General features: G+C 39.5%; 1 protein-coding gene and 1 long non-coding RNA gene across 2 annotated transcripts in view; one reads left to right on the top strand and one right to left on the bottom strand.

Moving 5' to 3' along the window:
• Positions 1-4,575: 4,575 nt before the first annotated feature.
• LOC136832738 (uncharacterized) lies at positions 4,576-26,698 on the top strand. The gene is made up of 3 exons (XR_010851297.1): positions 4,576-5,223; positions 20,550-20,731; positions 25,592-26,698. It is a non-coding gene; the product is annotated as an uncharacterized lncRNA (long non-coding RNA).
• by (blistery) overlaps positions 17,338-26,822 on the bottom strand; it is a 372,062-nt gene continuing 362,577 nt past the window's right edge. The window contains 3 exon segments of the mRNA XM_067094246.1: positions 17,338-19,108; positions 25,590-26,031; positions 26,293-26,511. Coding sequence (XP_066950347.1) covers positions 18,952-19,108; positions 25,590-26,031; positions 26,293-26,511 — 818 coding nt within the window. The 3' untranslated portion in view covers positions 17,338-18,951.

The raw sequence follows: 26,822 nt of genomic DNA, 5'->3' as shown, positions 1-26,822 counted from the left end.
GTATTATTTTATCTAAGATTTAGGCATCCCTTCTCAACACATGGCTACGAACCCCTATGTTGCAGTGTTGTTTCTGAAATATGAAGGTATCAGTAAGCTATTTGTGATACTTCTCAAACTTCACATTATGTTAATAATTTTTGTCCTATTCTGACAGAGACTTTTGGTGTTGGTTGAAAGCTGGGTTACACCTGTAGAGAACATTGAGACAATCTGAAGTGCCTCTTTATTCGTAACTAGCGCCTCCCATACCCAGTTGCCAGCCAATCAGGGACTTTGGAGAAGGGGAGTGTGGTGTACAGCAAGTCTTTTTTTGGAACAGAAATGTTATTGTTTTGAAATTGATTCTCACACATTGTGTATAGTGTGAGCATCTCGACCAAAGTTTTCCCCTTATTTTGCTTCTATATTTTTTCGTTCACTATCCATAGTGAGTGTTAGTGCTCATACAAGTGGTGAATATTTTTGCTTTTGCATAGTGCAGATTGTTATGAGATTGATTATCATCTGGCAGTCAATTTAATAAAATTCGAGATGAAATTGAAAGGAGACAGACAGTGGCAGGGCACAATTTACAAGTCCATAGGATATTTACAAAGCAACAAATGGAAACTTTAGAGAGAAGGGCCTGGCTGAGCGTCGTGAAGAGAATTACTTTCCCTCATGCGAAATCATATCAAATTCCTTTTCCATTAATATCGCATATGAACGGTATCGGTGCTAATTTCATAATTTGCTTTTGCACTAATGTAAATCAGGCCAGTAGGGACGTCATGGGTCCATTCCTTTGTATCGTGAAGGCCCCTATAGTAAGTATACCCGACAGCTGTAGGATTTAATTTCGGCGTCGAAAAAGAAAAAATGGAAAATCATAACAACTTTGTTTTCTGTATTTATCATGTGATATAACTTGCATTTGTGGTATTCTAAGTTAAAACTTGCATTCCCACATAAGCTTCATTCGTTTTGTAAGAGGAATTAGAGTGTTTTGTTCTTTTGTATTGTAATAACAGTGAAGAAAGGTGGGAGGTTGTGTATTCTTCCGCCAGTCGACAATCCCGCACTTGTTTTCCAGTAAGGCATTGTGTTCTGAGCCATCAGCAGTGTATGGTCACGTGACCCGTCCGACATCTTGAGAAGGGGTTTCCTGCGAACCAGTAACCCCCATCTTAACTTTGTTGTTGTTTACCTGTGTGATGTCACGGATAACATCTGCCTAATTCTGCTCAACTTGGCGAACTACTTTGTCTTGCGCATTACCATACTCACAAATCTTAAGAAAAAAAATATACTTCGATTAAAAGGAAAACTAGGTATATGATTTGATGCAACAGGTAAAAGCGAGTTAATAATTTAGTCAGGGAATAATTTACCCAGGAAATGTAACAGAAAGTTCCTACACAAAAAATACACTTTTGCAGGGAATTATATAAAAAGAAAAAAAAGGAACCTCATAATTTAACCATACTTACTAGCTTAAGACTAATAAGAGAATGGTAATAGGTCATGTTATTATTGGCAAGACAACTGGTTACCTAACTTCGCCAAGGTAAGAAGTATTCAAAAAAAAGAAACCTACCAGTGTGCTTTTCCACCTTTCCTTATATACTCAGTGCGAGCTTCACTTGCTGGATACTTTTCTTTCTCTCTCTCTCTCTCTCTCTCTCTCTCTCTCTCTCTCTCTCTCTCTCTCTCTCTCTCTCTCTCTTCCATTTCTTTTATCCATTTATGTAAGCTTTTAAGATATCTCAGAAGTGTACGTGCTCCGTCTTCATTGAAAGAACGGGCCAACATAGGAATAATTAATCAAAATGAAACAAATAATAAGAAACTGTCCCACAGATAGATGAGGATAAGTTAAGATTAACCACAGTTATAGAGAACTGTCTGCCATAAGTGGGGTCTTTTATCCAGACTCAAGCATAAAAGCCTTCCTCCCTCTGCAAGGAAAGGAAGTAGCACAGCTGGTACTAGGAACTAGTCACCCATGAGGGCCAAAGGAACCAAAATTGATTTTTCTCTTCCACAGTGCCACTAACCTGAGGCACTGTCACAAACTGAAGCACTTACTTATCTGTTTTCTCTTACCTTCCCTTTTCCTCCTACTTATTAGTTACACTGCTTGGGCAGAGTGCATTTCCTCCATAATACAATTAGTTGTACTCCAAGACAAGTGTTGATTCCTAGGAATGCACTGGCACCATAGTGCCACCAAAGACTAAAAGTCCTTTGTGACTACATAAGCTACACCTGTACCTAGAGATACAGAGTGCCATCAGTGTGACCTTTGCATGACACGCTCAGCCACAGTGCCACCTTATTGAAATGGTGCCACACCACTGAAGTGTCACCCCAATCTGAGGACACTTCCTCAATTCCAAAGTACGTCCAGTCAACCCAAGTAGATGCCCTTACCTACCAGAACCATGGCGACAGAACAATACAGAACCTTTATGAATCTGGGGAAGGAGGCATGTCTCATGGGATCTGAAGTCACCACGTGGGTCAAGGAACAGTTGGATGACTTGGCCAATCAAGAGAGGGAAGAAAGAGTGGAACAGTGGAAGGAAAAAGAGGAACAGAGGAAGTATGCTGAAGAAAAGAGGAAGTACGCTGAAGAACAGAGGCAGCTGGAAGATGCAAGAGGAGAGGAGAAGACGGGGTAGGTTTTGCTAGGACCACCCTTAGCTAGATTGTACCTTAAACTCACTTCTTTATGACTTTGTACTGGCGAGTTTTTTGTCATTTTTTAGATGCTACTGCGCCCAAACCAAGGCAGTTTTGGGGAGGAGTTTTGAAGCAAGCACCCACGCCATTCACCCAGCACAAGAGAGTCTTGAGGCAACCTCCAGAGACCACACGCATCAGGCATTTCTCATAGAACCCCTTTGTTCTCCCCCCTTTTGTCAAAACAGCCGGGGAAATTGCCATTTCAAGAGACCCAGGGCTTCTGATGCAATTGGTCACTGCATTATCTATTCCAGCGGTAAGTCTGAAGATGACAGTTACTCCCAATTCTCTTTCCTTTCACCTTATGCTAAGTTTTTTCATGTTTTAAGTTTTCCTCTCTTAAACAGTCACTGACTAAGGAAAATCCTAGTAAAACCATATCCCATTTATGAAGACAAATATATGAAGTACAATTATTGTTGCCTAGTGGAATTGCATAAATTATCCTCCATGGTGTTAAAGTAATATTCTTGATCTAAGATTCATCTCTTGAAGTCAATTAATAAGTGAGAGGTCTTTTGACATACGAATGTTGTCAGGACACATCTCTTCCAGGATTGGGCATGCCTTGGAACCTGGCCAGAATCTTGTTTGGAGAAGAATTAGCATCCTTGATACCAAGATCTTCAATTCATGCATTTAAAATTGCTTATAGATGCATCACAAGAGGTCCCAAGCCTTTGCATTTTTCACTCCTTTATGTTGAAACATCTTGTGTCTGAAGTGGGACAAAGTTGGAGTGTTATTAGCTCCCATAGGAAACAATTAATGTATTTTACTTTGCTGGAACTAGTTTGATTTAGTTCATGTGTTCAGAATAAATTGCTTATATTCAGTAATCTAGTCTCAACTGGCAACCAAATCTAGCTGTTAAATTATCTGTTTTTTGGTAACTATCAGCCTTAACTGATAGGATTGCATGGGTCTTAGGCTAAGCAAGGCAATATAAATTCAATAAATTAATATTTAAACTCCTCAGCTGAATGACCCATGTAACAATATATATATATATATATATATATATATATATATATATATATATATATATATATATATATATATATATATATATATATATATATATATATATATAATATATACATACATATATATATACATACATATATATATATATATATATATATATATATATATATATATATATATATATATATATATATATTGTAAGGGCGTCAAATCGCCTCTCCATTCTTGTGTTTCACTCTTCATACTTACATTAATCACATCATATATGTTACTTGTTATTATTTCAGATTCTTTATGTAGGCTATCTCATTGTATGCATCATTGTACAGCCTGTCCGCGATATATATATATCTACCTTTTACATGTTCTGTAATGCATTTTATATGTCTTTTTATGCCTGTTAACAAACATAACCTCTGTATGGACGCAGCGGGGGCCTCAAGTCACCCCACTACCTTTCCGTCCGCTTTCCGCATTATAAACACCTGTCGAGAATGATAAAGGATTACGGGCTGCTCTAGGAGCAAGAGCCCGTTTTGGCACAAGGCCAGGTAAATCTGAAACAACAACATAATAAAGGATCAGTCTTCCACTTCTGACATTTTGTGAACCTCACAATATATATATATATATATATATATATATATATATATATATATATATATATATATATATATATATATATATATATGTTTGCGTGTGAGTGAAAGTAATTCAACTCGAAGAATTCAAATGAAAATGCTATGAAGTGTTTACCTCGAACTTTATAATTTTGGTTTTATATTTTTGAGGTATGTGGTTACTGGAGCCAGTTTTAGCCATGTTTACATAATCCTGAACATAGGAAGTTTCCTTTTATTGGCAATACGATATCCAGTCTACAGTAGGCCTATGTGACGTTTCTGCTAAATGGATTGACAATACAGTAGTTATTGATAGATGAAATTGGGTTTTTAAGTAGCGCTGAAGTTTAATTAAAAAAAAGAACAAGATACAAAAGTGTATGCTAGATTAATAACCATCCCATAATAATACTTAATGCAGTTTGTATTACAGCTTCGTGCCATATCCATGGCAAATGTATAGTTACGGAAAAATGTGTAAGATGAAGAAATCACGGCTCCTTTTTTTTTTTTTACATATGACGCCATATCTAATATGAAGTACTTTTCACGTTTTATTTCAAGCAGCTTAACCACCCTTTAGCATCAAAGTCATAACAAGAGTGACATGAACCAATGAATGACAAGTGTTTTGTCAAACGTTTTTGTTGCGTAACCAATCATATGATTCCTTCTCACTAGGTGGTGTTACTGTTGTGACATCGAAGAATCCTTACAAGTGCTCAGGCAGGCAGCCAAGGAGTCTTTAGCTTTTACTAAACTCAGAGACAAGCATTTTTTTGTGGGAATTTGTTCGGTGATTAAGGTTGTTTATCACCCAGGAATATTATTTTATACTGTTGTGACAGTAACAAAATACCCAGCTGACACTACTGAAACTTTGGTGAGTTAATTACCTATAGTAACCCATTTAGCACCTCTAACCTAGGCTATACAACTCCTGGAACTAGACGTAGAGCAAATGCTAATATAAGTAGTATAGCTTATGTAATTTTATGGTAATTTTCTTCAGTAGAACATGAATGAATTTGTATATAGGTAAGTTTCTAAGCAACAAAACATTGGTTTGCCCAGTATGCTAATGTACAGAGCTCCTTTATATATAGGCTATCCACCAATTTTGGAGACTCATTGGGGAAACCTGTGGCGTTTGGTTTGGATGGCAACCAGAAACCGAGTAAAATGTAAATACCTCCCAGCAACAGTCGACAAACCTTCCCTGGGATAACTTTACCTGGGCCAGTGGGTTTGTAGAGGGATACATCTCGGTGTGGTAAAACTTTACTTTAGTTGTGTGGCCTGATTCCTACCAAGTGTCGACTAGGACAGGTTGGTAGATCTTAATAGTAGCTCCGCGTCGGCGATTTCCTTCTAACTTAACTTTTTCTACAGTTTTTTGGTTGCTAATTATGGATTTGGTAATTCTAAGCCAGCTGTCCGCGTTGAGCTAGACTATGGCAGTTGACGTTTTTCTATGTTATTTTACATGTTTTACAAGAATTTAAAGTAATATTTTGTCGGCCGGCTGTAACTAAGCTTTCATTGAACTTTGAAGACTATGCGACTTGAATTGCCTAATGCAGGGTAGGTCTAAGCCAGCATTCCGCGGCAAGCACCCCCGCCCCTCCATAGCTAATACGGCAAAATTTTAACCAGTAAACACCCCAAAAAATACCAACATAACATACCCTAGAGGTGTTTACTGGTTACAATTTTGCCATATCTATGGAGGTGGGGGGGGCGGGCTTGCCACGGAATGCCGGCTTAGACCTACCCTGCGTTAGGTAATTCAAGTCATGTAGTCTTCAAAGGTCAATCACAGTTTAGTTACAACCGGGCGACAAAATATTACTTTAAATCCTTGTAAAGCAAGTAAAATAACATAGAAAAACACCAATTGCCACAGTCTAGCTCACCGCGGACAGCCGGCTTAGATTTACCATGGATTTACCTTCGATTTTGTCGCACGATTGTAATTAACCTGTAATTAACCACAGAACTTCATCCAACAAGGTAGGGGACCCAATGGAAAAGCGGGGTTATGGGTGGGGTGTTACTACCCTACAATTTGTGGGACCCCTAGGGAAAGTGGGGTTATGGGTGGGGTAGACCATGGGTAATGAGAAAACACCCAAACTTTACTGTTTACACCACTACAGAGATGAAAAACCCCCATCCAAACATAGAAACAACAAGACGACAAAGGTAGCCATTACAAAGACAAAAACTTTCACAACTACTGCTATTTCGAATGCTGCCATGCATGTGCAGTCTTATAAGGGAGCTTTTGGGACACAGGCTGACTCTTTATTGAGGAAAACAGAGGGTTGGGGCAATAATGTTTGTTTCAGGTCCTTCTAAAGTTTCAATTTACTGCAAAATACATTTGAACTCGCAGGTGCCAGTACTAAACACGGTGAAATACCCATGGTAGATCTAAGTAATAGATACACGGCGGTTATTTAGTGAGAAATGGCAGTTTCTTATAGTATTTTGGTTGCTTATTTACAATTTAACGTTATTTTTAGGGTTCGGCTGTAATTAACCTCTGAAGTCCATCCAACAAGAGGTTTCCATACGCAATCTTCACAAGACAGAGCACAGTTGCCAGTACTAAACACGGCGAAATACATTTGAACCCCCAGGTGCCAGTACTAAACACGGCGAAATACATTTGAACCCCCCGGGTACCAGTACTAAACACGGTGAAGGGGGTTTCAGAAGGAATCGAGAAGTTTCTCCCATCATTGGAGGGGGTGTGGGGGTTATTCATACGCGACCCTCACAAGTCTTTCCAATTATTGCACCCGCCTGTTTGCGTTGGAACGATCACAAGCTGTTTCAAATCAGTACACCAGCTGATTCCTTGCTACATGCTCCTTTGAACCTGTAACACGCCACCTTTGGCTGTTTCTTGCGTAAAACTCTTATGTCAACTACTGGGAAATTAACGTATGTTGTTACAGCAATTACGGGATGTTAATTCAGCTGCGTCAAGATCACGGCCTTTAAAATAAAAAACGGCGAATTTTAGCCCCCAGTGAGTGCAGCCTTGGGAGCCCCAAAGGTAAGTTTATTGGGGCTTGTTTTCTTAGTGTACCGGATTGTGTTTTTTTTCCAGATTATTTTATGAAACCCAAGCTCTGAGTACAGTACATCTCAGTGCCTGTTTTTACCTTGGAAACTGGTTTTTTCTACACTTTTAGGGCTGCTGGTAAAGGTGGTGGCGTTTTATTTTTGTCGGTCACGTTCTTTGTACCCGTGCCTGTTACCAGGAAGTGTTGCATCCCCCCCCCCCAATTTCGTTGCTACCCACTCTTGTTCCCAGCACGATCTGCGTTTGCGCATTCCACCTCCCACCCCCACTTGTGCCATTCCTTACTTTCCCCCGTTGTTGGGACACGTGAGGAACTTTCTCCCTCCCTTTCAGCCGCTCCCTCCCACCGGCGGATGGCTCCCTGGTTTTTGCCTCCTTCAGGGGACGCTTCCACAACGTAAACATGTCCGCTCCATTTCTGTGTCCTCCCCCACCCAAAACCCCGAATTCCCACAGTCCCCCTTTACTGTTGAGTAGAGTTAGGGGGCAAATAACAGTTGGCCGACGATAAACAAACTCACCTCCATTATTAGCAGCGCTAAAAGTGTAGAAAAAACCAGTTTCCAAGGTAAAAACAGGCGTGGAGCTAATTCCTCGTACATAAATAGACATAACCTTTCCCTGACCTACAATGCCAGGTCCTGACTTAACCAGATCTTACCTACCTAACCTGACTTACGGTAATGACAACCACCCCCCCAAAGGCGGTAACCTGTTCCGGTCGGCGACTTGTGGGAATCAGGGTGCTAGCCTTAATAAACATGAGGGTGCTAGCCCTAAGATAATAAACAGGAGGTTGCTTAGGCTACATTGTTGGTTATTTGTCCTCTTTGAGCCTTTCCTTTAACAAATCTGGTTGCATAGTTTAGCCCATAGCTTCCTGCTGCAGTTCTCCATTATTATTAGACTAAGAGGGCTGGTGTGATAGGCAAACAAACTAGGCTTAGCCATTTTCCCTTAAAAATGAGTTGAATTTGTCACGTCTAAAACAGTTACCTTAGCTTCAGTTCAAAAATTTTTAGAGGCAAAACATACAGGTATGACATTCTCCAGGAAACTGGTCAAAATCACCTCAAGATATCTTAAAAAAAAAAAACGAGCTAGCCTATTAATTATTTGCAATCACTTAATACCTTAGTAAACCAGTCAATTTTAAGTTTACATGATTATGCAAAAAATTTGCCATACCTCATAAAACTTTATGCTGAACTCATGGGGTTGTAATAGGCTAGTTGTGTAGGTTATCAAATGGTTGATAAAGGTCCAGAACTTAGCTGTAGGTGATACACCTAACCAGCAAAGAAATACCCCCTGCTTTTATGGGGATACTGTACAAACACTGCCTTTCATATATGGAGTATCCTACAGTGCATGTTTTGGACTGGCTGTGATCTGAATATCAAGGAGGATAACTTTGTGGAGAGGGGGTTCTCATGCTCTCCAATTAACACCAACCATTGTCCCTGTTGCCGCAAGACATTTCAGATATACTACTTTGCTCTCGTCTCATTGTGTCAACTGAATGAGGAACCCCCTTTCCTTTGTTTGATTTTGGTGTGGTACTGTGTCTGCATGTTTTGCTGTGCTGTTTTTGTTTAGGTTTTTTGTTAGCATTGTGTTTTTAGCCTGGTTTATTCTATCATGGAAAATTAACAGTTCAAGGGCCACTGTTGGGGTTGTGATTGGTCATGTACCATACTGTATTCCTTTCTCTGTGTGCACATCATGCAGAGGGAGAGAATGTACACATGAATTACCATGTGCAGAATGGGAGATGTGGTAGTCTTCATAGTGGAGCCTTATGGTAGGAGGCTTAGAAAATCTTGGAAAGGTTCCCCTGCTTCCCTGGATGGTAGGCCTGGGCTTGTGACCAATCTCCATGGCATGGGTTCACTCATGCTTGGTCTCAGGTGTGTGACTACAGTCACTCACAATAACTTGGATGGACTTCTTGGAAGAGGAGGACTGGCCTCAACTCTTCCCATACTCATGTTTTTGTTGAAGCGTATAGGGAAGAGCTTGCTCTTGCATGACCTTACCCCTACTCACAGCAGCGGCTTGGGCTGTTTGGCCAAGTCAGAATCTCTGCAGCCTGGGGTTGCCCTGGCATGTGCACTTTAGTGCCACCCCATTTGGAATTGGATGGCAGGGTCAGCCAGGTGGTTGCTGTCTATATTTCAAAGAACAAGGACCATAAAGGGAAGTGTCTTTGATCACCTTTCATGCTTACAGTCTGTGACTGTGTGTTTAGTTATTGTTCTGGGCATTGTCATGATCCCCTGAGCAGGAGTAAGGTTGAATTACCTTGTCTCCTTTTGTTTTGGTAAGGCCATCTCATGCAGTCTTGGGTTCTACTGGACCTAACTGTCCCTTGCATGGAAAACCCACGGAGACTGAGATGAAGAGGCATTTAAATTAGGTAATTGGAATAAATAGTTAACACAGTGTTCTTAAGGGTGACCAAGGCTACTTCTCAACACCCATCTGACGATTTTGAGGATAAAAGAACAAATTTTTAGAATGAAGTAGTATGCAGCAGAAAGGCACATTCAGATTCCATGCTGGTGGGTCTTATTGTTAATAAGGTCTGAAGCATCGGCTTATTTACTGTGGGCTGTTTTTCAGAAATTTCAGTATCGATAATTTCTTGTCTCTATGCCTCTGCATCTGAAGAAAAAAACATGTTGAATGTTACTTCAGCTAGTTTCTTTGCATTTTTATGATTTGGTAACAAGAGGGATTCTTTGGAATCATTTCAATATGTGAGGATCTTATAGATAAAATGAAATTAGTAACCAAAACTGTTTTTATATAAGTAACTTACCAATAATTACATAGCTAAAGTTTTTAACTAGTATGGCAGCTAAAATTTGAAAATTTGCAGAAGCGATTTTGTTTTGGTGTAGGTAGCTAGTCCCACCCACTTTCAGGAAAGAGAGGAACAACTTGGCAAAGAACCCTCAATTTGTTTCTGCTGGCTGACGATGAAGGTTGTTAGTTTTCATCTAAATTTGGAATTCGTTACCTGTGTTGAGATCCATTTGGTGGAATGTAAGTACCTGTACTTGGTAACCTTTTGGCCATTATTTAGTGATAGGTTTTTTCTTAAAAGACCTTTAGTTTTTCAAGATAAGACTGATTTTTTCCTTACATAAGACTTTTAGTAGCCGACGTGTTTGATGATGTCTGACGCAAGTACGTCTTCCACTCGTTATTGCAGTTAAGGCAGCAATATGAAGTTAACTTCAGTAAAGTATGGCTTGCATACCATTTGTGCAGATTGCAGAGGTCAGGTTTGTTATTTAACATTACCATGTGAGGAATGCATAGATTGGGAACCTAAGCAGTGGAAAACTTTAAGTTCTCATCTATCTAAGTTAGAGAGGGATAGGAAGAGAAAAGCATCTACTGTATTAGGAATGACAATAAGACCACAGCTAGTCAGGAATCTGTTGCGTCTTCTGCTAATGTTGATGTGCCTATTATTTCTGTTCCTGTAATATCCCCCATTCCCAGTTTTTCAGCTGTACCACCCGATCCTTTACCCAGCTCCCACTTCTGACCCCAATGCCATTGGCAGCCTGGAGTTATGATTTGACCGTAAGTTTGAATTAATTGTGGAGTCTATGGCCCAATTAGGGTCTTCGGTTCGAGCCCTAATGGACCGAGTGAATAAGGTTGTGTTAAGATTGCAAGTGAAGTGTTAATGGAGGAGCTGGCTGCCCCTCCTGCTAAGTCTTCTAGGCCAAAGTCCCTGGCACACTCCCCTGAACCTGGGAGAAGCCATACCAGAGGCCCAGGGGAGGTTGGTGGTGTCTGCCCACGGGTAGTTGGCCCCTCAGTTGCTTCTGTTGTAAAGTCCCAGGGCGTGACAGACAGCCCTTGGAAAGGCCTCTTTTCGGAGGTGCATTGTCTCTCCACGAGTTCAGAGGCATCTAGCCTTGAAATCAGGTGCCCGTGGCTCTCTAGTGATAAATCCAGGGCATTGGAAAGGTCAGCAGTGGATGTATCCCGCACCCCTCAGGTGCCTACTAAGAAGTCTTGTGCTGCAGTGCTCAAGGAGCCTTCATGCAGTTTTTGGGACAGTCCCGAACGTTTTTCTCTTATGTGTCCAGATGCAAAATGTCAAGTGTTGGTGCCTAAGTGCTTATCTTCTGTGCATAGACACAACCGTTTTGTTTCACCTGTCAATACTGCAGTGTCAGAGTGCCTGATGTGTCGGTAACTCCAGAGCGCTCAGTAGCGCCTAAGCGCCAAGTGACTTCCCAGCGCCAAATAGCTTCCAAGCGCCCAGTAGCTCCTGTACATACGGAGATCCCAAAGCACCCAGTAGCGCCCGAGTGTCCAGTTCTCTCCTCTGAGTGCTTGGGGCCAACTTCAGTTTTGGCAGCACCCACCCTCGGACTTCATTACTTTTCCTTCTTCTATTATGGACCCAACTTTGGCCCCCATTCAACAGTGATTGGATGATATTTTAGGTTTTTTGAAAAAGCCTCCTGCTGCTAAGCCAGCTGCAGATGCATCTCTTTCTCCATTATCGCCCGATGAAGAGGAGTCAAATAAGGATATGGAAGAGGATTCTGCTCCCTCTGCTTATGCAGCGCTCCTTGGTTTTTTGCTACAAAGTTTTCCTGCCTTTTTCTCGCCTGCGGCCCCGTCTTCTGTGGCGTCCACTTTCTTGATGAGTAATCAGCCTGTCGAACACTCAGGTTGCCCAAGATGGTGCTTTGTACTTCCGCTAGGAAAGTGCTCAGTGAAGTAGATGCCTGGCTCTTGGTCAAGAGAGGGCAAGGAAAGGTTTCCTTTAGTTTTCCTCCTGCCTGTCTTTTGCATAGAAGATATTCTTCTTATGCCACTGGGGAAGCTCCTTCCCTGGGAGCTGCTGCCTCCTCCCAGGGGGACTTCTCTGGCTTAATTGATTCTTCATGTAGATCTGCATTTTCATCAGCTAAGGTGATGTTTTCTGCAGCTGAGATTGATCTTCTACTTCAAAACCTGTTCAAAGTATTCGAAGTAGTCAGTTTCTTGGATTGGTCGGTAGGTGCCTTGGCACGGAAGGTACAAGACTGTTCAACCCTCTTTGTGGACTTCATCTGGGATGCTCTTGGGGTTCTCTCTTGCGCCGATAACGGCATCAGAGACAGTTCTAGGGAGCTAGCTTCTCGTTTTATGTTGGGAGTTTTGAAAAAGAGAGAAATATGGTGTTTGTATGCCACCAAAGGAGTAACTACAGCCCAGAAGTCTGTGCTCCTTTTCTCTCCTTTAGTGAAGGATTATCTCTTCCTGCAGCCGACTGTTAATAACATCGTGCCACATCTACGCAAGACCTTTGGAAAATGTGGGGAACTCCGACTCTGGATCTCTTCATGACTTCAAAAAACCGTCGTCTTCCTCTTTTTTGTTCACCAATCCTAGACCCTTTAGCATGGCAGTGGATGCCATGTTGGAGGACTGGCCAAACAAAAACCTGTATGCCTTCCCACCGTTCAGGATGATACAAGAAGTCCTGAACAAGTTCTAGTGACACCAAAATGTGTCGATGACACTAATAGCTCCTTTTTTGGCTTCTAAGGGAATGGTTCTTGGATCTTCTGGATATGTTGGTAGACTTTCCAAGGCTTCTACCACAAAAATGCAATCTGCTCAAACAACCCCACATCCGACTGTTCCATTGAGGGTTGCCAGATCTAGGGCTGTCAGGTTACAGACTGTCAAGAAATTACTCGAGCTAAGGGGTTTTCAAGGGCAATTGCAGACTATTGCGAAATGCAAACACCAGTCATCTGCCAATGTCTACCAAGGTAAGTGGTCCATATTCCGCACTCGTTGCAGAAGTAAGGGGATCTCATCTTCTAAGACATGTTTAACAGGAATTGCTGAATTTCTGTTGTATTTGAGAAACCACCAGAGGTTTGTCTTGTCTACAGTTAAAACTTACAGGTCCATGCTTAGCTCTCTATCAGCATAGGGGCCTGGACCTATCTGCTAGCCAAGATATTTCTGATCCTGTTAGATCATTTGATACGTGTCAGACGAGGGATTTGCACCAGTATCCTGGAACCTAAATGTGGTCCTAAAATGGCTCTCTAGCCCTGCTTTTGAACCTCTTAATCCCACATCCTTTAGGAATCTTACGAAGAAGACCCTCTTCCTGGTAGCCTTAGCCACTGCTAAGAGAGTCAGTGGGATACAGGTAATTGACAAAAGTCGGATTCACTCAAGGCGATGCAGTCTGCTCTTGTATGCTTGGATTTCTTGCAAAAAACGAGACTCCATCAAAACCTTGGCCTCGTTCTTTTGTTATCAAGAATTTAGGGGAAGTGCTAGGCTCAGAAGATGAAGAGAGAGTGCTTTGTCCTGTAAGGGCTTTGAAGTTATACCTACATAGGACTGAGAAAATAAGGGGATCCGCCAGCAACCAATGGTGTTAGGTCAAAGACCCATCACGACCTCATACGAAGAATACCCATTCTTTCTTTCTTAGGGATCTCATTCGTGAAGCACATTCCCAGATTGAAGAGCAACTTCCTATTCTTAAAGTCAGAGCTCATGATATTAGAGCCGTAGCTACATCGTTGGCTTTAAACACAGTCTCTCTCTCTCTCTTCCATTCTCCAAGCAACTTATTGGAAATGCAAGTCAGTGTTTGCATCCCATTATTTAAAAGAAGTGGAAAATGTTTTTAATAATGCAGTAACCTAGGTCCGTTACCGGTGGCTGGCATGGTATATGGGGAGGAAGGGTATGCAGTGTCCCTTCCAACCTGATTCTCTTCACCTTGATGTAGGTCGTAGAGTCTTTGGGGAGCCTGGTGGTACTATGTGCTTGGTTACCTGCCAGTTTCTTAATGGATCGGTGGTGGCGTTTTTAATTTTTGGTTCAGCTATAGTGGTGTTTATCTGGTTTGATGGTACTACACCCAGGGCAGGGGCAATTTTGTATGCTTTACTTGCGATCGGAATGGTCCTTTGCTTAAAGCTCCCACTTATGTAGCGGGTAACTCTCGGCTATACTGCTGCGCTGCTGCAGTTAAGATGAGCTTCAACCAGAGGCAGTACAGTATCTTCCTGCAACAGCTCTCTTAACAGGTAAGGAAACAACGAGCATGGTATCAATGTTAGCAAACTTTTCTGTTCTCAAATTCATTACTTGTACTAATGTTTTGGGGTAGATGATGTCCATACATCCCACCTCCTATCAATCTGGGAATCAGCTATGTAATTACTTGGTAAGTTACTTATATAAAAGTGACATTTTCATAATAAAAGTTTTATACATACTTACCAAGTAATTACAGAATGGGAGCCCACCCTCCTCCCCTCGCATGGTCATCTAGGCACAAACAAATTGAGGTTTTTTGCCGAGTCGTTCCTCTCTTTCCTGAAAATGGGCATGACTAGCTACTTACACCAAAACAAAAGAATCACTACAGTGAATTGCTAAATTTTAGCTGCCGTACTAGTTAGAAACTATAGCTACCAAGGTAAGTGGTATATTTACTTGGTAAGTATATATACTTGGTAAGTATATATAATTGGTAAGTATATATAAAACTTTGATTATAAAAATGTCATTTTAACTTTTGATCTTTGATGTTCTGCAATTAGAAAGCCAGACAGAAAAAACTGGTAACGGTGTTTCAGTAACAGTTATGCCCACCAATTCCACTTATTGGTTATTACCAGTATTGAAGTATTGGTTTCATTACACAATAAAGGTGAGACACGCATGTGTCAGGACATGTTAGTTGAAGTAGGCCATGTTTTACCTGTTGGAGATTCAGCACCTTCCATTCAACTCCTCACCCCCTCATCTTAATTTATGAACTATTAAAAGTACATATTGGTTTTAAAGGGTGCAGCCACATTGCAGTAAAACATAATGGTTTCTAAGGGTGCAGCCATATTGCAGTAAAGCATGTCAAACTCACGTTTTTAACTTAAAACATCCATATTACAGACAGGTTTGAAACAATTGAGCTACCATAAGTGGAAAATGAATCATTGGTAAATGCTGAATAACCATATGAAGCACTGGTTAAGACTACCTGTACCAAAGAGTCGCTCACTTTAATTCGACCTGTTTGTGATGCGTGAGCGAGACGTTGCTGATGTTTGTGTTTTAGAATAGTTTGGACACATCCTAACTTTACAGTTGCCAAGTTCTCTACTCCTGCAGGCATACACATCTTGACATCCTTCTTAGAGAGCAAGTCAGGTATTTAAATATGGCAGTGTATGACTCCTGTACTAATGTGTTTGTCTGACATCTGTTACTTTTGAGACATTCGTTAAGGCCACCAAATTGTTGGTGATCACATGACGAGCTCAGTACCATCAACTGTTTGGTGACCAAAGCAACCAGTTTCAACTAGTCTGGCAATTCAACCAAGATGCTGTGTCACACTTCAAGTTTCTCACAGGGTATTTAAATATGGTACAGTGTATGACTCCTGTACTAATTGTGTTTGTCTGACATCTGTTATTTTTGAGACATTCGCTAAGGCCACCAAATTGTTGGTGATCACGACCAACTCGGCACCATCGACTGTTTAGTGACCAAAGCAAACAGTTTCAACTAGTCTGGCAATTCAGCCAAGATGCTGTGTCACACTTAAAGTTTTTCACAGGGCCAGTCAGAAGGACTAGATCACCTAAGGGACAATGTAAGCTGTCTTTTTCCATGGAGATCAAGATTTATAGGAGGCATACTTGGTATGTGTAAGTGCTTGAGGGGAATATAATGTCTTGCAAACTCCTTATTAAGTGCATCAGGCTTCATCATCAAGTTTGCCAGGGGACATCAACCTTACAAAGAAACTGTATCATTAACTTGCCTAGCAGTCTTCTGCAACTTGCCCCACTTTGTCAACAGTGAACTGGAAAAAAAAACACACACACACACACACTCACTTTCACTGGTGAATCCAAGAATCACAGAGTTCCTACTGGTGAATCCAAGTTGTTCATTCATTAAATATTGCTAAATCTTCTGTATGGAGTGCTGGGCCACATGGTCTATGGTTCATATAGATTCATACTTGGATTTATTCTTCTGTCTGGGAGACAAGCATTGTATGATTGATAGGGTTGTGATGAAACAAATTTCATTTCTACCCTTAGAGGATATCTAAGGCTTAGTGTAAGTTCCATGACTTCAGTAAGTACAGTATTTGTAAAGCCATAGGAAGAAGCATGAATATGCAGCATAAAGGAAAAGTGAAGGAGAAATTGCAAACACCAACTTCAAGCCCAAAAGAGAGCTATTACAAATCACAAAGGCTCAGCCATTAGTTAAAAAATCAAATGGGCATGGGCAGGACAGGACATAACCACAAACGTGAATGGTGAGAAAAAATGAAGGTCAATTCCTCTTAGGAAGTTGGGCTTGTGATAAACTGTCACCAAGAAAAACACAATTTCAGTATTATTCATATAAAGTGGGATGGCAAATTAACTTGCCTCGCAGCTTCGTAGGCTTTCTGTATCCTGTTTCAGTTCATACAATGTCTCCAGGTGGGATCTATTTTAGAATGTTTTCACCACAGTATTCAGTAAATTGAAGTTACCATGAAATTCTTAAAGCATATATTTGCTTGAAACTGAAAAGACAGGAAATTGCATTTATGATTTTAACAGTTTTCCTCTCTAATAGTTTTGGGTACTTTAATCGGTGCATCCATTGCATATATTATGGTATTGTGGATAAAAGGAACAACTGTCACACATGGCAGAAATTTCAGTTTATTAGCAAAGAATCTGATTTCTCTTTGATTTCAAGAATAAATGGATGAATGTACTCCTAAATACCATGATTGGAGAGATTTTCAAAACCATCAGGAATTACTTTCTGATATCAGTTGGCATACTATTGATATGTTATGGTGGTTAGTCAAAAGTATTTTTCCTTTCTTTTAAATGTTTCTTTATTTTTGGAAGAAGCTTGAAGAGGTCATGTACATGAGTTAAGAAGCACCTTTATAACTGTTAAAGGAACTACCTGCTTCCTTATTAATTTTTACCAGTCCTCTTACCTTTTCTCGTGTTAAATTAAAGTTTTGTAATAATCTTTATACTGAACCTCTGCACATTTTACCTTAGCGGTATTGTAACAGTAGGATTTATCGATCTACTGCTCACAGCTTTTAAATTTTGCTTTGTGCTGGCTGGAAGTTACACTATGGAAGAATGATTTACAATATTCAAAACTGATAAAAGTTTTGTATTACTATCACTTAAACATATGGACATTATGTACAAAACATTCAAAGATGTCTGGAACAGTGACTGACACATTCCCATGTGTTTTCACTCAAACATGGCTGCCAATACAAAGGACAAACTAGATTAAATCACTAAATACAAAATTTACACGGCTGAATTTCACTGGTATAAGTCACCTTAGATTTATGCACACTATAAATGCAGATTTACATTAAATACAAATAATACATTTATTTGTAAATGTGTTAATGAACTGATATTCAAGAGTTTATGGGTATGAAATATTTGCATATGAATTCAAAGTGCATAATAAAGCAAGACTAAGTCATTACTGCGTATTCTATAGAGAGAGATTTGAAATCTTTTATTAGAAAAGAACATAGTTTTATATTAAAATTTTCCTCTAGTAATAACGCATAATTCTTATTGTAGTTTGTATAACCTAATGCAACACACATGTAAAGCAAAAAACAATGACAAGTTTTGTATTTGATTGTTAAACACATGAACTGTGTGAAAATTAGTTTATATTCGATAGTGCAGAAGTACACAACACTGTTCAAAAGATTAAACATTTCAACACATTTATTATATATTGAACATTTTAATGAACACTTCCATGGTTATCGTCTGATGTGCAAAATCAGGTTTTTCATACAAAAATTTAATAACACTATGACAAGTCTCTACTTATTGGGTAAAGTTACTTTCTGGCAATGAAAAGTTTGCATAATTAATATCACAACTAATCAATTTTTCCCATTGTGAATTTAACCCTATTTTAACAATTCCTGTTAAATTACACTTTTGATTTAAAATGTTTGCAGGTCACCACAAATACTTTGGTTTCAGCTAGAGACAACTTACTGCCTATTTAGAATTTTGGTAACTAGATAGAGAATAGCTAGTTTGAGAAAATGGCATCTTACTCTCAAGCTTTATGTTTCTCCATAAAACATTATCCCTAAAGCACTATACTATATATTTCCCTGATTTCTCTTGATTTCATCATAGCAAATATTTTCTGGCTGATATGGAGACTACTTTAATTTTAGATAACTACTCTAGTTCATTTTACACTGGTTGTTTATCCAACCCTGTTATTCAATATTGATAGATCCTATTCTACATGAGCATCAATATAAAATATTTGAAATATATTAATATAAAAAACAACCTATTCATAAAAAATTGCTGAACAATGTCAAAATAAGTTTCAAGAACAATAATTTAGATGACTGGAAACTTTTTAAAAATTTTCATTCTCTTTAAATAATTTAACAAGTGTAAGCTATACAAGATTGGGTCGACTGACACTAGTCATCATGACTTTCGTAACAAAGTTACAGATTGCTGTTGCGGGTTGTTCAGGCTCAAGTTCAGCAAGAATATGACACTGGTTCTCAGTTCGACTAGCTCCTTTCTTTGCAACAAACCCAAACACTCTCCTGCAAAGAAACAAAAAAAATTCAGTAAAAATATCAGGGATTATATCAAGAAAATTTACCAAAAAATTAAAAGGAATACAAATTTAATATACAGTGTATGACTGACACCTAGTTAAGGAAATTCAGAATATATATATACTATGCAGTGCTTATGAGATGCCATGTTTTGTGGCCCCATTCAAAAAAGTGATGCTCAAACACTCGCTACAATACTTTAAAAAATATTTTGACAGGAGTAGCAATAAGCCAATTTGGCCCAGAAACAGCAAGTATGCAAGGCTGTAATTTCTACAAGTTCTTCACAGCACAGGCTACATAATATACTGTAGTTAGTTCTGATTTATGTGCTGCTATTACACTGTAGTTAGTTCTGTTTAATGTGCTGCTATTACTAAGATGTCCTACTTGGTTTCTTGTACAAAGGGATGATGATGTACATGCAGAACCAAGACTCAGGCACTGATGCCCAGGCTAAAAAAAGCCATTAAAGAGTGGGAAGATGGGTGGTGGAAATATATATATATATATATTTTTTTTCCCACACCAAACCCATACTTTTACCATAGCCTTTTTGTGGGCCCCACAAAATCCAAAGCTCATGCATCCTCCATACGGAAGTCATCTGCGCCTGGTAAATTCATGCATGCACATACAATTCGCCCCGGTCCCTACAGCCAACTGTTTTTTGTGCATAAGTTGACTGGTGTCCATTGCATTGCTACATAGTACTGTAATTCCATGATGATGATGTATTAAATAATGAATTTTCAGATGAAACTTTAATGAATTTTGTCACTGCATTGGTCATGGATTTTCACTACTGGTCAGGATGTAGTTACAGGTTTCTATTTTGAGTACTGTATTTACAGATTCAGTTTAACAAGTGTGGATCTGCCTGTTCTCATGGTTTAGGAGTTTTTGTGATATATGGTGTCTGTGCTAACTAGCAACCTTTTGTTAACGAGCTATTTCTTGAGCTAGAGTTAGTAACAAAGTGGTTCTACTAACTGAGAGTATGTGCATCAATATTAGAGTTCAGGCTAATTTAAGTATTTAACCCTGTGTTTACTTGTTAGTGTTCAAGTGTAAGACTCTTTAGGCATTTATATTTTTTGAGGGGGAATGATCTTTTAAGTTTTCTTGTTACTCCTATCTTTTTTTCATGTGCAGATATAGTGTATATTATGGCCTGGTTGATTGCGATTACAGTATATTTTAAAATTGGTTTGTTGGAAAAAAATTTTTTTTTTTTGCAGGATTTCTTACTTTATTGTATATGTTTGATGGTCTGTTTTTCATCCAAGTTCATGCCTTGATGTAGGCATTTTTTGGCTTTAAGAAGTAGGCAATACTATACAGTAAATTTGTTTAGTTCTGACTATATTTATGTAGTGTCTACCATTGGGGTTTACTGCCATGAATTAACATATTTTTCTTCCAGGATTGGTTTCTGATTCGGTGGAATTTCTACCTCAGTAAGAATTGGTACAAGAAAATTTGAAAGAATTCTCACAGATGACGTTGGTGTGTTTCTTTGGCTTCACAGTCATCAGGAGTGACCAGTTTACCAGCATGCTCCACTCTTCAGCTGGGTGATTCTTCATTCTCCAAGAACAGATGAAGGTGAGCCTACATGTATTGTTAAAATGCCTTTTCATCCTTTCCGAGCAGTAAAAGAGAATCTCTGTTGAAGCTCCACGGGACATGTTAAGGTTCATGATAATAACCAACACTTCTAACTGGCAGGCCTAACTCCTTTTGGGCTCCAGCAGTGCTCCTGGCATCAGCTACCCTCTTGGTGCCATTCAAACTTGCGAGGCCAGTCAGTCTCGCAACAAAGACTCAAGATCCAAGCTTCAGCCATGTATGCGTGTGTGAAGGGTCTTGGTTAATGACACCAGTTGATCAATGGAAGTACACAACAGGACAAGATCCATATTAGTGAAGGAAACTGTCCAAGCAATTGTTCTCATGCTAGGGGCTCTCCACAAGCAACTTGAACCGCACCTTTCACCAGCAGCTGGTTAAGCATTGTCTAGAAGAATCAAGTGTTATAGACTAACTTTACCATTGTCTAGTGACACTTTTGTCTTTGCTCCACACTTGCAAGTACCTCACTTGAAGAGAATGATTGGATATATGGAATTTAGGAACATAGGCCAAGTACTTGGACCCCAAGGTAATGAGTGCTAAACATGAAGTAATGGTAATTCAGCTATCAGTCAATAATAATTTGACTCCTACTCCTTTCATAGTGAATCATCACACAGATAGGTTAGCAAATAAGAAAATTATTAGTGTAATTATAAAAAAAGTCAGTTATATTATACAAATACTTAGCTGTTCTTAATTTTGAATACAGTAGTTAGTTTTCATGTCATAAGAAAATTAAAAAAGTTATGAAAATTAATTTAAATGTAAATATCTCAGAGGGTTAGGGATTATTTAAATGTACAGATATGTCTATATAATCTCTGAAAATTTCAGACTAGTATTTTCCTTGTAATCTCTGCTGGAGGTCAATTTAACAGTGAATGAAAGTATGGTCAACTTAAACTTCGTTTGAGGTTCCAAGCCCTGGACAGTGAGGGAAGGTTAGCAGTAGCAGGCAAATGGAGGAATTGTAGATTAGTTCTTGGTTTTCCATAACTGCCCCGTTTATACAGTTCAGTGGCAACAGAAGGATTACATTCTATCAACAGTAACCTCAGGCTGGTAAATCAAGGTGGAGACAGTTGTGCTGAATCGTTGTTCATTCAGGAAGGAAACACTCACATCAGCAGATTTCACGCTCAAGCTCACCAGACATTTAAGAAGATACTTTGTGTGTTGAAGGGCAAGGTATTCCAGTTTCAACCCTTGAAGCTCCTTTGGTATTCACCAGATAATTGTGTCAATGACTTTGTAGTCACACAAGTACAGCATCAGGCTCTATAGATACAGTGACTAACTGGCCACTGGAGATATTAGACAGTTATTTCCAGATATGCTCCTTGCAGTTGCAGCTCTACAGATACTGGTCAGTAACCTCATAATCTGACACATTCTCATTTTTAAAGGGCATATAGCAAGAGCTTCAGATAAAATGTAGGCCTGCACATGTCCCACCAACTAAAGTGGTGGAAGCCGACACAAGAGGAGGAAGCGAGGCAGAAATTTTAGTAGAGTAGTGTGTGCTGAAGGAAGTTAAGATTGCTAGAGGGAGTGCAAGAATTGTAGAATCACAACAGTAAGGTGATAGAGAGTGGGTGGAGAGGTGTTGGGAAAGACTTCTAGAAAGAAAACTCCATTTGATATGGAGACCTGGTGGTGGAATGATGAAGTGAAAGAGATGGTGAGAGCCTAAAAAGATGCCAAAAAGATCTGGGAAAAGTATGGACAGCAAGAGGACAAGAAGAGGTACACAAGCCATAAACAAGTAAAGAAGGCAGTTGCACAAGAAAAGGCAAAAGCTTTAGATGACATGTATGAAGAGCGGGAAACACCTGAAGGGGAGAGAAAAATTCACAGAATTGCCAAATTGAGAGACAAGAACACCAAAAACTACTCCAAAATAAAGCAGGTTAAGGATTAGTATTGAGCTGTGTTATGCCTGGGAGAAGAAGAAATAGACATCCTGTGGGACGTAGTAAAGATAACATAGTGCAGTCAGGAGAAGATACCAAAAGAATGGAGAGAGAGCTTTATTGTGTCTATCTATAAAGAGAAGGGTGACATCCAGGACTGTTCAAATTACAAAGGAATAAAGCTAATGTCTTGCCATGAAAATCTGGGAAAGAATATAATAGACAAAAGGATTACGGAAGAAACATCTCTAGGTGAAGAACAATTTGGTTTCTTGCCAGGAGGAAGAATGATAGATGCAGTGTTTGCCCTTTGATATATGGTGGAAAAACACCGGGAAAAGCAGAAAGGACTGCACATAAGGAAAAGACATATGATAGAGTCCCACACCAAGAGGTTTGGAGGTGTATGTGAGCAGAGGGAACACCAGAGAAGTATGTGAGGTTGGTCCAAGATATGTATGGAGCAAAAACACAGGGTAGAAGCAGTGTTGGGTTAACTGAATGGATAGCAGTAAGAGTTGGTTTACATCAGGGATCTGCTTTAAGCCCATATTTTTTACCTGATTATGGGTAAAGAGATAGCAAGAGAAGAAATTGGATGTGGTAGAGATGAAATGCTTATAGATGGATGTGTGGAAAGATAAAAATGGACAGGATCAAGATTGAAAGAATAGAGGAACTTCTAAAGTTGAAAGAATAAGAGGAACTTCTAAAGTTGTAGAACTGTCAAAGAAGGCCCAGGAAAGAAGACTGCAGTGGTATGGCCATGTGATGAAAAGGGTTGAGACACATGTGGGGAGGGAAGTGATGCAGATGGAAGTGCCTGGTGGTAGAGCAAGAGGAAAACCAAAACAAAGGCGTATGGACGTTATAAAAGAAGATCTGAGAGACAAACAGTTGTCAAAGGATGATGTGTTTGAGCCAGGTGGAGGAAAGCAGTCAGAAACATCAAGCCCACATAGATGTGGGGAAAGATGCAGAGAAAGATGATGACAGCAAGAGCTTCAGCTTTGGCAAGGAATCCAGAAGCTGAGATGGGAATTTCATTCTCCCAATGGGAAGTAGTCTCTTTTTCAGGCACAACAATCCAGGGATAGAGAGTGCTTTGGCTTGGATAATACAGTTGGCACTGAAAAAAAAATTGGCAAGTGTTACCTCAAGAACCTTGGAGGAATAGAGTCTCTGGGCTTTTATCTATGGACAGTTGTCATCTTTGTCTGGGCAGACAAAAACAATACTATTAGGCTCCTAGAATTTTCCCTGGGAAATAATGCCAGTCACAGATACTCTGCCTATCACAATACTCTCAGCAAGCAAAACTATATCCTTCCAGCAGATGACTTTCATCATGACCCAAGTATGCAAGGCACTGAAAGGTATGGAGAATTCTTTCTAATGGACATTTTTGCACGAATCTTAAAAGCAATGTTGGATCCAAACTATTGCTCAGCAGACTCACATGAAGTAGTCTGTAAAATTGATGCTTTTCAGGCATACTTGGGACAGCTTGGAGACATATGCTTTTCCTCCTTTGGAAACTATCAAGGCAGTCTCTAAGTATGGGAATAAAAGAACTCCTGTGTCTCTCCTTGCAGATTTTTCCAAAACTTCTTTTGAGGAGGATTTTCCTACAAATTATACTACCTAAGTGGGATCTCTGAAACTGCTGAGTCTGGTAAGACAATCTTACAAACCTATATCTTTTTTTCCTACAAATTATACTACCTAAGTGGGATCTCTGAAACTGCTGAGTCTGGTAAGACAATCTTACAAACCTATGTCTCCCTCTCAGAAATTGCTTTTAATGCAGATTTCTTATCTTTTACCTCTTTAGGCTTTGTGAGAAAGCTCCACACTCTCTCCTGCAAGGTAATTCATAATTCATTTGACTACCTTTTGTTGCCAAGATGCAGTCCTCTCATAATCAGGATCATTCCACAGCTCATTTTGCTATTCATTTGTGCTAGGAATGAAGGAGACCAGACTTAGCTTGGTAGGGCCTTTTTAGTTTTATCTCCATTAATCAAGCTAAGGTAAGGGCAGTAAAGTAAACAAGGAGTAAGAATCTCCAGATCCAGACATCACTTCAAAGGTTGTGACCATGTTGCATGGGCAGAAGCTGCTCAAGTTACAGTTCTGGTACAAGTGGTCAGTACTCTTGACATCCTTGCTTTAAGACCATCATAATGTGAACTCTTGATGGCTCACTTTAGAGGTCCTGAACAACTTTTGCTGCCTTTTACTTGACTTCCTAATCTTAATGGCATGGCAATTGTGACAGATCAAGCTGTATCCACTTCAGCTGATGAGTTGGGCTTTTGTAAAGCTTCATCACTTCCTTGACCAGTTTCATCAAGGCATCATACTGTGAATTTTACCAGGTTACACTCGCCATTATGCTCAGGATTAGAGTTTGCAAACTGGACAGCAAGGCTTTTTGCTAAGAGGGTCCAAGTTCAATTTTGAGCAATAAGCTCCTTACACCCTCCTTTCCTGAGCTCCCGCTGGTTTCTTTCTATGCTGGTTATCAGCAACTTAGAGTTAAAGTAATATTTCTGTTATGTTAAAAGCAGTGGGTTTATGGTGTAATTTGCCTTTTCTTTTTTAATACACCCTTGCTATAAGCCAAAGTGGTCACCTCCCAACACCATATTTCATGTGCAAAAGTTCAGACTACACAAGACGTGAGACTCAGTCACTGGGTGCCTGGGGAAAGTGTGTGTATGTGCATACACCGACCTACAAGTAGCAGCTGATCATCTGAATTTTTCTTTAAACTCACGCAAAATGAAAAGGGTAATACAGGAATGGGTTTGTATTTAAAAAAAAAATTAACATTTAAAACAAAATGTTGATATACTACATTTTAGGAAAATAATTTTTGTACAACTAAACTAATAAAAATTCCTACTTACAGAGATCCAAGAGGGGATCCTTCCTCATTTTTATGTGCCCAGCGACGGTCATCAGGGTCTAAACCGCAGTGGGAAATAGTGTGAACGGGATAATGACGTCTGAAGAATAGTTTTCTTTCATTGTCAGTTAACGTAATTCCTTGCGCTGATACTTTGAAGTGGACAACTGTTGGAGTTACCTTGGCAGCAAGCATTAGACTCACTGCTCTTTTAACAGCTTGTGGTCCAGTTAGACTTTCAGTATCAGCTGTATGAAGATATAGTACATTGCAAGCAGCTCCCTGCTGGAGGAGCTGTGTCGTGTTACTGCCACTGCTACTACTGTTAACACCACCATCAACAGTATCTACAACACCAGCTGGGTCTCTTTCTGGGAGCATTAGGCGACAAGGTAAAGCCAGGGCAGTAATTGAGTGCTGATATACCAATGCTGATAGTGACCCTGAGTAAAAAAAATACACATTATAACATTTCTTGAACAAACAAAATGATGTAGCACATTTTGTTTCCAAGTACTGTACAAGATTTATTAGGAATGATGAAATTGGTTCCTAACAAAGCTGAATGACCTGAACATAAATCAAGTTTTATATTCTGGATTCATCAAGACCTTCAAACCCAGCAAAATTATTACTGGTTACAGAATTTAGTATGAAATAGGGCTATACGTTTTCTCACAAATTTGCGAAATACTTTAACTTACCAAATACAGGCTCATTTGCACAGCCTTTAAGCCTAACCCCTCTTGAAGTTGGCTCAATAAGAAAGTGCCGGACGAGTTCACTAGCAGGGTCACCAGATTTACTTGTAACATTAGGGGGTGGGGTAGAGACTTTCAGTGCTAACCCAAATGCTCCAGGGAAGGAATTAGAGTCTCTAACAACAAAAGTTCCAGGAGCCTTGTCTTTAAGCATATTGATAGCTGAGGAAAAAAAATTGTGGTGGTGATTATTATACAATATGACTACTATTATGACTTGAGAGTAATGAGTTTGAATATAATGCATCAAATGTTCTACTGTAATAAATTTGTTGTCTTTAGCTTCTATAACATTTCCTGTATACTGTTGTTATATGTGAATGTTTTACATTAAAATGGAAAGTCAAGATGGAAATTACTGTATTTTTACACCCAGTTACTGGAACTATAATTCCACTAAAACGTGCATACCAAACTTTGGGACACACACACACTTTAGCAAAAGAAAATTACTTCTGAAATGAACCTCCTTG

The sequence above is a fragment of the Macrobrachium rosenbergii genome, chromosome 50 (assembly GCF_040412425.1).
Source record: "Macrobrachium rosenbergii isolate ZJJX-2024 chromosome 50, ASM4041242v1, whole genome shotgun sequence".
In the NCBI taxonomy this organism is placed as follows: domain Eukaryota; kingdom Metazoa; phylum Arthropoda; class Malacostraca; order Decapoda; family Palaemonidae; genus Macrobrachium; species Macrobrachium rosenbergii.
Note: the sequence above shows the minus strand (reverse complement) of the source record. Positions and strands in the feature narration are given on the sequence as shown.